The sequence below is a fragment of the Uloborus diversus genome, chromosome 1, assembly GCF_026930045.1.
Source record: "Uloborus diversus isolate 005 chromosome 1, Udiv.v.3.1, whole genome shotgun sequence".
Lineage (NCBI taxonomy): Eukaryota > Metazoa > Arthropoda > Arachnida > Araneae > Uloboridae > Uloborus > Uloborus diversus.
Window position 1 is genome coordinate 140,366,205 of NC_072731.1, and position 16,436 is coordinate 140,382,640.

The window sequence follows — 16,436 nt, forward strand, 5'->3', positions numbered from 1 at the left end:
AAGAAAATTTAAAACTATCGGAAATTAGGATAATTCGGCGAAAAGCTAGTAAAAAATGTTGTATTCGATAAGTCAGCAGCAGGAACTTTAGATTTTCTTTGAACTTAAAGAAATCTGCAGAATTTGTGCAAAATTCTATCTTGGGTTGGAAAATATTTGTAGAAAATCGACATTTTCCGCAGATTTTCTGCAGAAATTTCATATCTCAAATCTGAAGAGTTTTTGATTTTTCTAGCGTTTTTGGTTCTCTTTTTCCTTATTTTTCCCAACCGATTTTCATCCACTGCAATTTCCACCATAAACGTATGTTTTGGAAACATGCCAACATTGAAACACGTCCCACCGCCGAAAATTGCGTGTCTTGTCTAAGATTTCAATCCTCTTCCATCCTGAAAATATTTCAATTATTTAGAAAGTTTTGAAGTTTTTTATTATATGCTACCCTATCTTGACTCATTTAGTTTAATATTTTAATTATTTATTTATTTATTAACGATATTTTAATTGCTCTTTCATGCCATGTGAAATTAACTTTAAAAAATGTGGTTTGAAACTCTAGATTCGGATTTTTGTAAAATTTTGTTTCTTAGCTTTTTCTATGAGTTTTATAAAGCATATGAACTATTTTTGGAAAATCTCAATCGGTTTAGGTTCCACAGAAAAGCATAGCAACAGTGAATTTTAAAAAGTGAAAAAAAAAAAAAAAAACTCCTGTGTGAAACAATTTGGATTTAATGCTCTCGATTTGTGGGAAAGGTGACGTTAGTTGTTTGTGTATACAATGCTTGAAGTATACTTGTAGAACAATTTTGGTCAAATGATTTTACGTTCCAGAACATTGTCAAGTATTCTGCTTTGGGGCCCATTGGCTTACTCTTGGACCTGCAGCAAACAGACTACTGGAACAGTATTATTTTTTTAAACATGTGCCTTTGAAAAAGAATTCAGTTATGCAATGCAGGTCATATAAAGCTGTTACAAATGTTTTAAAAAGACCTTCTATAAAAGCTGAGCTGCATTTTATCTTTTCATCTGCTGATTTGTTTATGCAGTTCACGAAACGCTTTCAATGCCAAGCGCCTATAATACACAAATTGTACCAAGAAATAGAGACCATTGTTCAAACTTTTATGGCTCGAGTTATAAAAGCCTCTGTCATAAAGAAAGTTGATTTTTCAAACGTAGACACGGATAAACTGTTTGCAGTTGGTAACAGACTACCTCTTTAAGATCTCGTTGTTAGTGGATAGGTGACAGATGAACTGTCAAAACTGAAAGAAAATGAAAAGGTTATGTTTTTAAGAGGTGTTAAAAAGCATTGTGTGACTGCATGTAAGTATGTAATAGAAAAAAGTTGCATATCAAACCGGTTACTGAAAAGTTTCAAATTTTTGGATCCAAAAGAGAGAAGTAAATCTAGAAGCTGTAAAGATTTGATAAAGATTACCAAAATCATGCCTTTTAATGTTCCACTCGATAGGTTGCAAGATGAATGGAAACTTTTGCAGTTGGAGAAAGATGATGAAGCATCCAAAAACAAAACCATTGATATCTACTGGCAGCAGCACATTTCAAAAAAGGACTCAACTTCCAATGTTCTAAAGTTTCCCAATGTTTCTAAGGTGATAAACGCTTCACTTGCATTATCACATGGTAATACTGACATTGAAAGACTATTTACCGTTTTAAAGCATCTTTTTGGTGAAAATAAGACAGCAAGGACTGAAAGATTTTTAAACAGCATACTTATAGTTAAAGACGCTGTAAAAGAATATCCTCATTTGCTTTCTTTACCAATTGGTCCAGTAATGATTAAATGTGCACAACAAGCACATGCAAATTACACAACATACATGGAGGAATGTAAAAGGAAAAAGGATTTGGAATTGAAACAGAAGCAAAAAAAGCAAAAAAGAAATTATTGTGAAGAAGAAACTGTAGAAAATGGAAAAAAATTAAAACATCTATTGAAAGTGAAACTGTAGAAATGTTTACAAAAAGCAAATAGGCTATTTTGGTAAAAGTCAGTAAAAGAGATAATCCTTTTCTGTTTTTTTGAGTTCTTAGCAAATTGCTTTTGGTCACCTTTTAGTTACTTTTTTTGTCACCTTTTAGTCACCTTTGTTTTTAAATTTGTCACCTTTCTCACTTTTTTCAAAGGCCATCAGCAGTCCTCGGCCTGTTGGCAGAATGGCGGACTCTAAGAGAAGTGACAAATTCCAACTCTGAGTCTTTGAATTAAATACCTTCGGCTTCTGAATCCGACTCTTTTATCCCAAAATGAGATTGACTCCGAATCTGATTCCGCAGCCATGGTTTTAACTGTGAAATAATTATTGTTACTATGACTTGTTTTTATTTTCACTCTAAAGTTTAAATTTATGTATTCAGTTTTGGGTGGATAAACTCAAAGTACTTTATGTTTCTACATAAAGATATGGGCAGATTTTTTTTTTTTTTTTGACTATGAAAATTATTTCTTTTAAGTTGACATTTTATTGTTTTTATTTATTTTGGAAAGAGCATTAATTCATTTAAAAAAATATTTTTTGGCAACAGGGGAAAAACAAACTATTTTTTTTTTGATATGATGTATTTATTTTAATGAGCTTATTAATTTTAATTATTATTTTTTTCTTTTTGAAAGCAGTTAAAGAATTTGTTTTTTTTAAATGGAAAAAAGTGTATTAGCTGCTAAGGTGCTGCTATGTTTGTTCGTTTATTGAGCACTCACATTGCTTATTGTTCTCATTTGATTGTTTTGATGTTCCTATGATTTTATTTTCCCCCTGCCTCCCTCTGCATCACTACCATCGACCCGCCTCACGATGCTGCTCCTCTAGCGAAAACCGTCTCAAGGTTGTATCCGTATCCTACATACACACACCAACACAAACACATACACACACACCAACAGACACACATATACACACACCAACAGACACACATATACACACACACGCATACATACATACCTATACATACACGCACATACCCACACACTCATGCCTGCATACAGACATAAACACACACTCGTGATTGCGAAGAACTAATTTGAATTCAAATGTCAAAATTCAAATTAATTCTTTTTTCTTATTTCATCTAATTTTTTAGATGAGTTTTGGCATATTTTATTCCTAGAAATCAGTTTATAATATGAAAAAAATATGTTTGAAACAATTTGTGATTTTAGCTATTTTTGAGAATATTGATCAGATACTAGAAAGTAGATATGGGTGTACTCCGTAGGCTTGTTTAGCTCTAGACAGAACTTCTTGTTAAATTTTGTTTGAGAAAATATTTTGAAAACTTTGTCCCACACATAAGATGACCCTCCAACTTCGAAGTTCATTTTTAATAAATTTCCTGATTTATACGCAAGTAATACAGTATTTATAAAGAAACTTCATGTTCTTTTATGTGTTTAGAGTAAATGCTTCCTATTTCAAAAATTTATAAAATGCATACTTCTAGCACTTTCAGGTATGAGCTATTTCGACCACATATCTCCCTCCAGACTGGAGCTTTTTAGCAGCACTTTGCATGATTTTTTAAAAAATACTTGGAAGATGTGTATTATGGTAATTTTTTTGTATTACATACTTTAAGATGTTTTCTTTCGTAATGAAGGATCTATTTGAATGAAATAAAAATCAATTTGTAGTAAGAAATTATCAAACAAAGCATGTTTGAAACTAAAAAAAAAGTTCTGCATAGGAAAACATCACTTTTGACCATAAAAGTTAACATAGACCGAATTAAAAATGTACCTAAATCTTGAACAAACATCTGAAAATAGGTTTGTAAATAAGTATTATTTGATAAAATTTGCTTTTGCATGATACCTTTCAAAGCACGAACTCAAATTTAAACTCCAATTCTATCACGTTTCATGTTGTTATTTCTGTCTGGCCGTGCCGTCTATAATTTTTTTCTGAAAGTAAAAGGTTCGTACATAATATCTGAAAAGGCTACAAACGTATATAACTCTTACTTTTATAGCTAAGAGAGTAAATATTAGACCCTGAGAGAATCACAGGCTGAGTTAACTTCACTAAAAACTGCAACCCGAGTGACGCTCGGGCATAGACCTCAAATTGTTAAAAATGATGGAAAAATCAAGCAAATAGTTCCCGGTTTTCTGGATGTCAGATAAAAGGTTGTGTGCTGTACTTCAATCAGTAACACAGAACATATTTTATTTCAATCATTTTCATTCTTATTATCATTTTCATTATATTGAATATCAAATGTTTTAGTTTGTAAATAAATGTAATTTTTAACATTCTCTTATCCTCTAGGTATTGCTTTAATGTCATTTGCACTAATTCTTTCTGCTGGGTTAGGTATATACCAAGAAACTTTATTTAAAAAGTATGGAAAACATCCAAAGGAAGCTCTTTTTTACTCTGTATGTAATGTATTTCTTGAAAGGTATAATTCTTCGTTGGTTAATGTGTTTTTACTTTTTTCTAATCAAGACTTAAACATATGACAGATATATAATCAAGTTTTTCCCTTACTCTACATGAAAACATAATAACTTTTTATGAATAACATGAATCAGTCGAATATGTATTTTTACTGAAACATTCACAGAAGTAATTATAGTTTCCTTAATTTTTGTAAATTGAGTTGAAATTAAAAAAATATTTAAAATAAATAAATAGAATTTTATAGTTTGCTTCATAAAATGCATTAATTGTCAAATATATCTATTACACATTCATAACTGTCTCATTTGTTTTAATAGTTTTTGTAAAAATAGAAAAGTACTTTTTTATGTAATTAATTTTGTATACAACAAAGAAATGTTCTTAATTTTACATTTTATTTAAATTGCTTTCAAGTTGTGTTTAACTTTAAAGTCCATATTTTTCATGCATTTTTTTGAAATGTTAAATGGAATACAGTATTTAAAACCTTTAATTGCAGAACCACAGTGCTATATTCATGCTTTTTCATTAACTTACAAAAGAAAAAAAAATGGTGAATTTTATTTTAAATGTATTTAAGCTTTTAAAATCGTTGCTAGGGAGCAAACTAATAAATAATTGAAAACTGCGTCAACTATCAAATTTTTTGTGTATGGAACTAATGTAAAGTAACTTTTGATATATTCCTTTGAATATGTTTGGAATTTTGAACATTGTTCATTTATTTATGGATTTTTTAAAAATATATTATTTATTATTTCTATTTTATTTACTTTTTATTATTTTTGGTTTGAGTATCATCAATGTCAATTCAGGCAAAAAAAGAAAAAAAAATCTTACCTTCATTGTCTCGGAAAAAGTTGACTTGAAATAAAGTATAACTTCAATTTAGTGATACCCAACTTAACGATTTCTTCAATTTAATGATTCTTTTCACTGATCCGGATTTGACTGCATTAAATGTCTGCTTCTTGATTTAATGATAACTTTTCCCAGTCCCTTGAGGATTGTTAAATCGAGGTTACACTGGATGTTAAAATTAAAAAAAGTAAGTTGCATGCAAAATTTTTGTTTTTCTCAAAAAGTTTCTTGGCCACAAATACAGTCTGCCAAAGATAGCAAGCTGGGCACCATTTCCCACTTGCGATTTTGGACAATAATTTCAAACTGCTTTATCTCTGGAATAGTATATGATATTTGGTTGTGGTTTTCTACAGGGTGCGGCTAGAAAACCCGAACAAGCAATTTTCCATGTAACTTTATTAAAAAAAAAAAAAAAAAAATTAGCAAAACACAAAAAATAATAATATGAGTAGACCTTTAGCAATCAATAAATTTAATTGGTTTCAAAACTGGCCACCTGTTGTGGAGTTGCAGAGGTGCAACCACTTGTTGGAATTTTCAACCAAAGGCCACAAATTTTTTATGTTCAGTCAATTCTATTCCTCTAAAGCAACAATTGCTTTAGAGAGTCCAAACTTTTGTGTAGTTCAGAATAGACCTTTGACACTAAAATAGGCTATACAGTGTAATTCATAGGATTGAGGTCTAGCTAGTAGAGCATCTACTCTCTCTCTCTTTCACGTCGGGAAAATGGGCCTTGCATCACTCGTTTTTCTGGCCATAAGAACTGGTGCGGAGTCTAATCGAAACTTCCGGTCTACATTGCCAAAGTGCTCTTAGGCCCACATAAGCACAACAGCTTCTAGAATACCCACCTGGTACACTTTTTGATTCATCTTAACGCTCTCATCCACAAAAAAGATTTTTTCCCACTTCTGTTTATTCTATCCTGACTTTGGATTTTGGCAGGGGTGCCCACGTGGGAGGGGGGTCATTTTGCAGACTGAGCCATTGAAATTTTTAGGGGGGTGTTTTGAAAGGTATTTTCCCCCCTTTTTGGGAGGTCTTTGCAATATTTAGGGGGTGTGCCTTTGCTCTTAGGGGTGGGCACCCCTGGATTTTGGCAATGTTCAACATTTGCTAAGGTGCTTGCAGTGTCTACAGACCAAATCCTATGTTCTGGGAGTAATGAGTTGGTTAAATGGTAAAGAGCTGCTCATCAGTAAAAGGTATCTCTTCCAGCACAGACTTGTGGCTGGTCTCAAACATTTGTCATCTTTGGAGTCTTAAAAATTTGTTTCCTTCAGCAAAAGGCTGAACTTTTTGGATCTCCTGTCAGAAAAGCTTCTGTCCGAACTCTGTTTTTGCCCTTAGACGCACTGATCGGTCATGTATTCCAGTCTCACAAACGACTTCTCTCTTGGAAACCCGAGGATTTCATTAAACTCAGTTTTGGATCGCCTGACAACTGACAGAAATGTTCAATGCTCGTTTTTGCACACTTCTTGGACGTCGACTATCATTTCCAAGCTACTTGAAACAGCATATTGCATCAAATTCTGTTTGCTGAGGCACAACAAGCAAATGAAATGTTGTTCGCTTTGGTTAATTAATAATTGGTTAATTAAATGTTGGTTGCCTTTAAAATAGCAGGCCTCTTGTTTCAAAATGCAAGAAAACCAAAAAACAAAACTTTAGGAGATAGATTACAAATTATTTTTTAATTAAATAAAAAGACAAAAATAAAGGCACTCATTAAAAAGATATAAGTTTACTTCCATTCGGTGACGCAAACTTTATCCGAGTTTTTTTTTTGCCGCACCCTGTATTTTAAAACTAATCATCTTTTTTATAGGCAATATGCACCATTTGGAAGTACAAATTAAATTTTTCTTGCTATTTTGTTTTGAATAATATATGCTGTAAAACCTGTAAAGCTGACCAACTAACTTTGTAACATGACCACTATTGTCAGGTACAGAATTAGTCTTGGATCTTAAATATCAACCTCCATAATGATCTCTTGTCAAAGTTGACCACTAAAATAATACACTGTAGGTGGTCAACTTACACTAGTTTCACTGTATATATATTTTTTTGAATTGTTTTCAAAAACTCCAATTTCAAAAAAAAAAATTTTTTTTGGATGATCAGTATCTTTAAGTACTACGTTTCCTGAAAAGAAGAGTTTCCATTTTTCAGTTTTCAAATTTAGAGGCATTTGGAAAAATTTCAATTGGGTTTTTCAGTAACTGTGCATGTAAAGGTAGACTTGAAAGTTCAAAATTCTATTTAGTAGCAAGTAACCACCAGGCATTTTTAATTTAGCCTCATTTTCATTTTTAGCTGCTGCTTCATCAAGAATTGTATTTTTTTTATTGAAACGCAGTCTTTAGTCGATTTGCTGGTCAAAACCTTTTCCCACTCACAACCTTTCAGCCCTGTGCCAAAAATATCTGTTAAGTGCCTTCTTGTTTTCACAAGGAAGGCATGAAGTGGCAATTAAACTGAAAATGTAGCTGTATAACTAAATGAAAAGTGTCTTCTGGCCACTTGCTGCTAGATAAAATTATGAATTTTCAAGTCTACTTTTACATATTGAGTCCTTGAAAGTTGTCATTTTTTGCAAATGCTTCTAAAACAGAAAAGTAGAAGCTCCTCTTTTCAGGGAATGTAGTATTCAATAGTACTGATCAACAGTAAAAAAAAATCAAAATGTTTGAATTTGGCATTTTTGAAAAAAATTCAAAAATTTATTTAAAAACCTTACTTGTTGAACTTTTTCAAACAATCAGTGATATAGTCTTTATTTATTTACATTTATTCTTGGTCATTTTAGCATGCCTTGCCTCTACCGGGGTTTTTGCTTTTAATAGGAGACATATATCCACAACTACATTTATTTTCCAAATCTGGTGAGACTAAATGTTTATCTAATTTTTAATACCTATTTTTACATTTCCCCTTATTTCAAATGATTATTTGTAGTATTTAATGGTGTATTTATTATCTTGTGCCTTCCACAACATTACTTATGAAAAAATCAGATTTCTTGAAAATTTTGTTCGAATCCATTCATTTACACTTGGGTATACAATCTGTTAGAATTTATTTTTGAACAGGGCCGATCCTAGCACGTGTGCAGAGTGTGCGCCGCACAAGGGCGGCCAAAGCAAGGGGCGGCCGCAGGCCGCATCATATAGTTCTTATAATCAAGCAAAATTTCTCACAAGATAACTTATAATAAGTAGAATAAATATGCTGATTTTTAAATTTTCAATCGTCAAAGTATGTGTCGATTTCCCGACAGCATAGCCTAGTTTAAGAAAAATAGAATGTTAGGGAACATTGTGTTGGTTCATTGTCCATTAATATCTACTCTTAACACACATGCTTCATTTGGTTGTAAAGTTTGTGACAAAACCGGTAATCGGGCATGGATACAGAGGAAGGGAAAGGCCCCCTTCTGAAGCATAAAATCGTGCCGTCTAAAAGGAGCACCGAGGGCGGCCACTAATGTTTACCCCCAAGCTTTTATAGACCTAAACAATGAAGACTTATTTTATTTATTTAAAAAAAAGCTATACCGATTAGATACTCTCGCAAACATTTCAAACAACAAACTATGTAACAAACTCTGTGTTTAACAATCGTGGATGCGTGGAGAGAAAGTGGAAAATTGCGACTCCCTTGAGAGTAACATATATGAATGACGAACTAAAATGTTGTACTTTTCCCCCTTTACGACAATTTTTCTGATTAAAATCTTGAATGAAATGCCCGGTTTCAGATCAGGTAGGAGGACAGGGCCCTTCGGAAGTAAATTTAAATGTAACTCCAAAACGAAGATCCAAAAGAATGCCATGACCTCCTTGACGAAACTAAAGATAAAATTGCGTTTCTAGGACTTTACTTTCGGAAAATTTCGCTGGTTGAATCATTGATCTTAAGGACCCAATTAAGTCTCTGATTCACCTCTTCCACCTAAACTTAATCAAACATAGCCTAAAAATGTTGGTTCCAAAATCCAAAACGTGTTTTCAGACGACAGCCCTTCCTATCATCAAACGTCATGTAAAATTGCTTTGGCATTTTTCGAAATTTTTGCAGTGGAGTACCCTGAAATCCATTCGCAAACATTACTACCAAAGACAGTCTCAATTAGCATCTTTAGAGAAGCCCCTAATTCCACCTTCTCTCACTTAACGTATTGAAAAACAAATTAAAATTGCGTTTTTCAAACATCAGTTTCAAGAACTTTTGGGAAAAGACCCCGAATCCCCCTTTTCTCCAACGCAATTACTATACTTGAAAATTTCGTTTTTAGACGGTTCCATGGAGCCACAGCTTCCTGCCTAAACTAGCCTGAAATTGGCTTCAGTTTCAAAAACACAGTTCGTGAGGACACACTGAACCCCCGCCCGCTCCTAGACCCATCATTATCAAACAATGCTTAAAATACGATTTTGGGACTTATATTTCTAAAGAATTCCGGAGGAGAACTGCCAGGCTTATGTAACTTTTTACGGCACTAGGGCATATCCATCAATCGTCGAGGTGAGGTGGACAAAAGTCTATAGTTATATTTTTCAGATATTAATGTTGAAAAATATCCGAAAGATCCGTAGAAGTTTCCCAGTTTTGTTAATGTCACCAAAGATAATATAAAATTGCGATTTTAGAAATATCCGCTTAAGAGCTCCAAAATCCTTCCTTCCCAAAAATAGCCTATAATGGATTTTCCGAAAAATATTTTGGTCCGGAATATTTTCACGTTTTCCCTATTGTTTTCAAATATAGCCAAAAACGGGTTTTTGAGTAAATAGTGCCAAGAATTACCGGAGGATAGCCGCCAGATCCTCTACCGTCACCAAAGACGGCCTAAATTTGCGTTTTAAACTTATATTTAGAAATCTTTCGATGGGAGACGATTGAATCTCCCTCCCTCTTGCAACGTCAACAAAGGTAACCCGAAATTGCGTGCTTAAAATTTCAGTTTCAGGAGATTTTTCGGGAAGAACGCCGATCCTTCCTAAGCTACGGTCTTAAAAAATAGCTTCAAATTAATTTCAAGTTTGAAAGAATTTTAGGAAAGAACTGCAACATTACTTTCACCTCAAGTCTTAAAAAAGTTCTTAAAATTGCGATATTTGACGTTAATTTCGAAAATTTCTCCATGCAAATTGAATATACTTGACTCTTTTGTCCTTGCAACCAAACACAACTAAAGATTAACTAAAAATATTTTTCATACGCCAATTTCCATAATTTTCTTGGAGCAGTCCTCCTCCCCTGAACCCCTGACACCTCCCCCCATGTTTCCCCTTCCTCCGTCCCTTCACTGATGTCACCGAAGAAAGACTATAAAATACGTTTTTACGACTAGTAAATTTTGGTATCTATTATTACTTTCTTCAAAGATATAAATTGTACCTAAGGAGTTTCTTGCTATAGAAAATTTCTTCCTTTTTATAAGATCATTCTTCAGTCCCCCCCCCCTTTTTTTTAATTCGAACTTGGCATAGAAACTTAAAAAAAGATTGATATAGACGTTAAAGATTAGTCAAAATATGCAAATTACTCTTGAGGGGCGGCACATTAGGTCTTTGCACACGGGCGGCCGACACCCTAGGATCGGCCCTCTTTTTGAAAACAGAAACCAATCAATTCTTGATGCCTCATTTATAGGCAATTTCAGAGAAAATGTTTTTAATAAATGAAGCAAATCTGCCTGGTAAAAAATCAATCAATCTATTCAAAGACATTTTCATTAAACTTATCTACTGGAACTATGTATTAAAGGGTGTTCCCTTTTAACCTGCAAGACCTTTATTTTTGCAACCGTTAGTCCTAGATGTATACAGTAAAACCTGTAAAGTTGACCACCCTTGTAAGTTGACCGCTTTTTTTCAGGCATGAAATTAGCCCTTATCATATAAATCAACCTCTGTAAGTTGACTACACGTTTAAGTTGACCACTAAAGCAGTGCACCACAAGTGGTCAACTTACACAGGTTTCACAGTACTTTTAATTGCAAAAATGTTCAAAATCAGATGCTGAGTTAAAATATTGAAAGTTCGAAGTAAAAATAAAATAAGTCAAAAGAATACAAAATTAAACTTTTTATACGGACCCCAGGTCCCCTAACTTATATTTAGGGAAATAATTTACATTGAAAAATAATTCCAACACAAAAAGTTTGAAATTAGTGCGACCAATATTCACCGAGATGTGAAACGCAGTGTTTTGTGACTTACACCACTTTTCACTCGCCGTCAATAACACCTTTTGGTGGAAAATATAGCGGTTAACAAGTGTTCAAAACTATACGTGTAACATACAGTGTGGTTTTTCAAATTGTTCGAGGTTTTATAGTGTTTTAGCGTATCAGGCATAACATTTACATTTATTGTTGAATAACGATGAAAGATATAAATACCTTGTTTTTCTTACTTTGATGATCTTTCATTCTTCTGAAAGTGCGATAAGTTCCAATCTCATTTTCTGTATGGTCCCTTAAAACATTGAACTTGAATATCTCCTTGAGTTTTGATCGCACAAATGTCAAGTTTTTTGTGTCAGTAAGAATTTTCAATGGAGATTATTTCTCTAAATATTAGTTAGGGAACCTAAGGCTCGTGTAAAAAGTTACATTTTGTATTTTTTGACTCATTTTTATTTTTGCTTCAAACTTACAATATCTTAACTCTGCATCTGATTTTGAACATTTTTGCAATTGAAGTATACATCTAATACTAATGGTAGCGAAAATAAAGGTCTTGCAGGTTAAAACGGAATACCCTGTATAAGGCCAACAGTGTTTGTTTCTTTCTTTGTTTATTTGTTTGTACTCAATGGCTAGAAGACCCCATAGCACCTACAGCCCTGCAGTTTGGCACAAAAATTTGAACGTACCCCGGGCCTGTGCACTAGGGTGGGCCGAAATAAGCCGAAATTTTTTTTTTCGAAATCAATTTTTGGATAGCGCTCAAAAGTTGCGTCATGAGCTAGTTAGCACTCAAAAAAAATTTCTTGGATATTAAAAAATATCCAGCCGGCGCTATTTGACACTAAAAAACCGAAAAAAATGAGAAAAATGAATTTTTGTCGACATTTTTAAAAAAAAAACTAAATTCCAAATATTTTGCTGGAATGCACCGAAAATGTTATATAATAAGCCAGTTCGAGCCCATAAAATGTTTCATTGATTTTAATGAGCATTTAACCGCTCCTTTCGGACATCAAAAAATTGGAAAAAAATGAAAAAATATTGAATTTTTTAAAAAACCATTCTGAAAATTATTTTTCAAAATCAAATCATAGACTAATTAATTAAATAGCACTATTAATCATAGTAATTATTATCACGCAATAATATCATACATTTTCTAGAATTACATATAAAGATAATAAAATTTTGAAAAAGAAATCTTCAAATTTGATTTATAATACCTCATGCATAATGAATATTATTTTTTGGAATAATATTGTCCCTTGTTATCAAATGGAAATGGAAGTTCTTTCCTAGCTTGAAGTTTGTCACGAATGTATCCATCTTGTGCAGTTTCACCACGAACTTATATTGCAGCTTCGGTTATTAGTTTCACACAACGTTTCACAGCTTCCGTGTGACAGGGAAATTTCTCGAAACAGCTGTAGGCTGTTCTTTGCACAATTCTTTCAATTGTTGGTCTTTTAGATGCATTGTAAGAGGTGGGTCTGTTGCAACACAGTTTGCCCAATGAACTAAATCAACATAATCAATGGCTTCAAAATTGAGTTTAGGACGCTTAAAAAATCGTAACCATCCGAGCTCTTCGTCTTCTTATTTCTAGAGTTCAGAATGCACCTAACAGCTAATTCCCGAATGTATTTTCTTGAGTCAAACAACATTGTCAACAGAAGCTGTTCAGGATGAGCGAAATATGCATTGTTACATTATCCACTTTTCCAATAGCCATTTTTCTTACTGTCCTTTGATCAATTACAATTTTTTTTCTCTATCAGGGACTTATGCTTTTTTTCTGCAATTACACGAATATAAAACTGCGCATTTGCAGGCACAAACGTCAAAGTCGTAGCCTCTGCTTTAAATTTGCCTAGCTTTGATTGTAAAAGTTGCGTCTTTATATTTTTAGCATTTTTTGTTGCGCTATTATATTTAGAATAATAAGATAAAATCACTCTTCTTATCGAAACAAGGGGAAGGGAAGCGCGGGCCCCAAATATCAATAACTTTTTTTTTTTGCAACTACAGCGGCCACACTTGCTGAAGATGGTTGCTTACTTCCTTCTCCCTTTATTTGCATCTTAGTGATTTGATAACATCTGATAATGTCCTCATATGTCGGAAGAAATAAAGCATCGGGAGGAGACAAATCTCTTCCAGGTCCAAATAGAAGACTACTTGTGCTTGCTCGCTTTACTTTCTTTTTCGCACATTTCTACATAACAGTCGTGTTGTATACCAAAACAAAGATAATAATGCAATGACATTCGAAATATCCGGCTCCCGTTTAAAAGACTTCAGAGGATTCACATTTTTTTAATACTCTAGGGCTCTATTTGTCAAACATATATAAAATAGTTATAACATAATCTTAGGAATAATAGAAGCAGTTGAGCGCCATTTATTATCCAGGAGAAACAATTGGAACCGAAGATTAAAAAATTAGCATGTTATGTAACTATTTTTTATTTGAGTGTGTGCATTTTTTAAAATTGGCGTACAAATGTCGCATAAAATTGATTGAATTTTCACTGTTTTTTATAAGTAACGTATTGCGTAACATTTCAGTATTTACTTATTTTGAAACTACTTTAAAAAAATTTTTTTTTCATTTTTCCCATGTGTCAGTCTTAAAGGAGCTTAGCTAAATATTCTACGAAATGTATAAAAGTCTTTGAGGATTTCAACTAATTCACTGACAGATACTTCTAATGTTTGCTGAAACTAGCTTCAAACTTTTATTTTTAACTCCCCCCCCCCATTTTCTTTTTTTGAAAAAACTGCATTTTTGCCCTTTTTTCAGTTTTTCAAGGTCAAATAGCGCCGGCTAAATATTAAACAAATTTAGCGAAATTTTTTATGGGTAATAACGGGCCCATATAGCAACTTTTCTGCACTATCCAAAAACAGATTTCCAAAAAAAGTTTTTTCGGTCCACCCTACTGTGCACCTCAAAAAGCCGAAATTCTAAATTTCAAATCAGTTTTTTCCTAATTAGTTAAGCGAAATTTTGCCTATTAGGGTGTAAAAAATCCCCCCCCACCCCCTAACATTATATATCGTTGGAAAGGGTTTTCATTTCCGTAGAAGATGATATTTGTTCCATTTCTCTCGATCAGGGTTGGCCGAATTGGACCCAATTGGGTTGGACCCAATGGGTTTTTTTGAAAAAACCCATTTAAAAAAACCCATTATTTAGCCCACTTTTGGGTTTTTTAAAACTTTGTGAGAAGTTTTTTAAAAAATTGATTAATTTAAATACTTTCACAATTTAAATTTATTTTTTATTTGTTCTTTACCACAGACAATGGACATAAAAAATGAATTTTGAACTTAAATAGCATTTCTTAACTCTTAACGGCATTTAAAAAAAATACTTCAAAGATTTTAAGTAAATATATTTAACTTTTTTCATTAACTGGTCAATAAATAACTCAAATTATCTTGACTAAGTCCAGTCGCGTCTGATTTTCTCAATATTTGTAGATTGTACAGAGGAAACTACTCTAGCTAAAAGGCTTTCATGTGAATTATTTTCTACTAACCAACACGTCACAAATCTCGAATAAACACAAGGTAATTTTTTTAGAAATAAACAGATTTTTCAAACGGTCGACAGAAAACAGAACAGTTTAATATTTCTTACCATGTACACAGAAATAGAAAAACAGGCAACATAAAATTCAAAGAAATGTCTTGATTAAGCTGGAATTCAGTAAAAAGGGATTTAAACTAATTGAGGTTCTACAGTAGTTTTGCATATCAAAATGAAATACTATAAAGTAAAATGCAAAAAAAAAAAAAAAAAAAAAATGTAGTAATTAAAAATGAACAATAGAGTTTATCACTCAAGAAATAACTTTGCCTTAACTGTTGGTAATAATGAAAATTAAAAAATCTGAAACTTTAACATTCTTGGGTTTTTTCGTCTTTTATACTTTTCTTCAGAAAACTCTGAATTTTAACTAGTTTTCCAGCTTTTTACCCAAAGATGATTTTTGCACTTTGTCCATATACTTACGCTACAATATGCTACAAGTACCCCACATTTTCCCTAAAAAAAGACAAAAAACCCACATTTCTTTTAAAAAACCCAACTTTAGTTGGGTTTTTTTTTGGGTTTTATTTAAAAAAACCCAAAAAACCCTGGGTCCATGGGCTTTTTTAAAAAAACCCGGGTTTTTGCCAACCCTGCTCTCGATTAATTAGAACAGGAGATATAAGCGATTCTAATTGCGCCAATTTTTAGGCTTTTCTTTCACAAAAAAGCTATAACACTAGGTCCACTTTCCATTCCATTTTTAACCATTAAACTAGGTCCATTTTCCAGACAATTTTAAATTACTTCTTTAAACATTTTGGGGAAAGTTGTGATATTTCTTATGAATGTTTTACTGTTATTACTCTAGGTTAAATTCATTGTGCATGTGTTAATTGAATTTCTTTGTAATTAGAAAGTCGCTTGGCGAATTTGGCGATTAATTATGGAGTTGCGGAACTATTTTACCCTTGAAAGCGACACTAAATGTAATTTTAATGTATTTTTTGTTTATTTGGCAAAAGATTTTGAATTGTAAAGGATTGTATTTAGGTTTTCAAAGGTGTTTATGTATTTTAGTTAAAGAATGGGGGGGGGGTATCCTAGAAATGATTTTTTCCCCTTTTCTCAAATGATAGCTTTCCTATAGATAAATTCTTTTTTGTACAGGGTACAGGATCTCCTTTTTGTCCTAGATGTACTGTGTTTTTTAATTACGGGGAATTTTCGTTTAAACGTTTTTGTTAGAAAGACTAAATTGCTTATTGGCCGGAGCTCGCTAATTGGGTCGGTCACTAGATTACTATAGCTTGGTCGCTTAGCGAGTTTGACTATAAACAATAGATTTGCGGGATTGTTTACATCACAAAAACCACTCTTAATGTGATT

The 16,436-nt window shown here is 32.7% G+C and overlaps 1 protein-coding gene across 1 annotated transcript in view; it reads left to right on the top strand.

Annotated features, from left to right (window-relative positions):
- LOC129221619 (nucleotide sugar transporter SLC35B4-like) overlaps positions 1 to 16,436 on the top strand; it is a 45,945-nt gene that overhangs the window by 24,364 nt on the left and 5,145 nt on the right. Inside the window, exons 5-6 of the mRNA XM_054856145.1 lie at positions 4,302 to 4,411; positions 8,119 to 8,194. Of these exons, the coding sequence (XP_054712120.1) occupies positions 4,302 to 4,411; positions 8,119 to 8,194 (186 nt within the window). The remainder of the gene's footprint in view (positions 1 to 4,301; positions 4,412 to 8,118; positions 8,195 to 16,436) is intronic.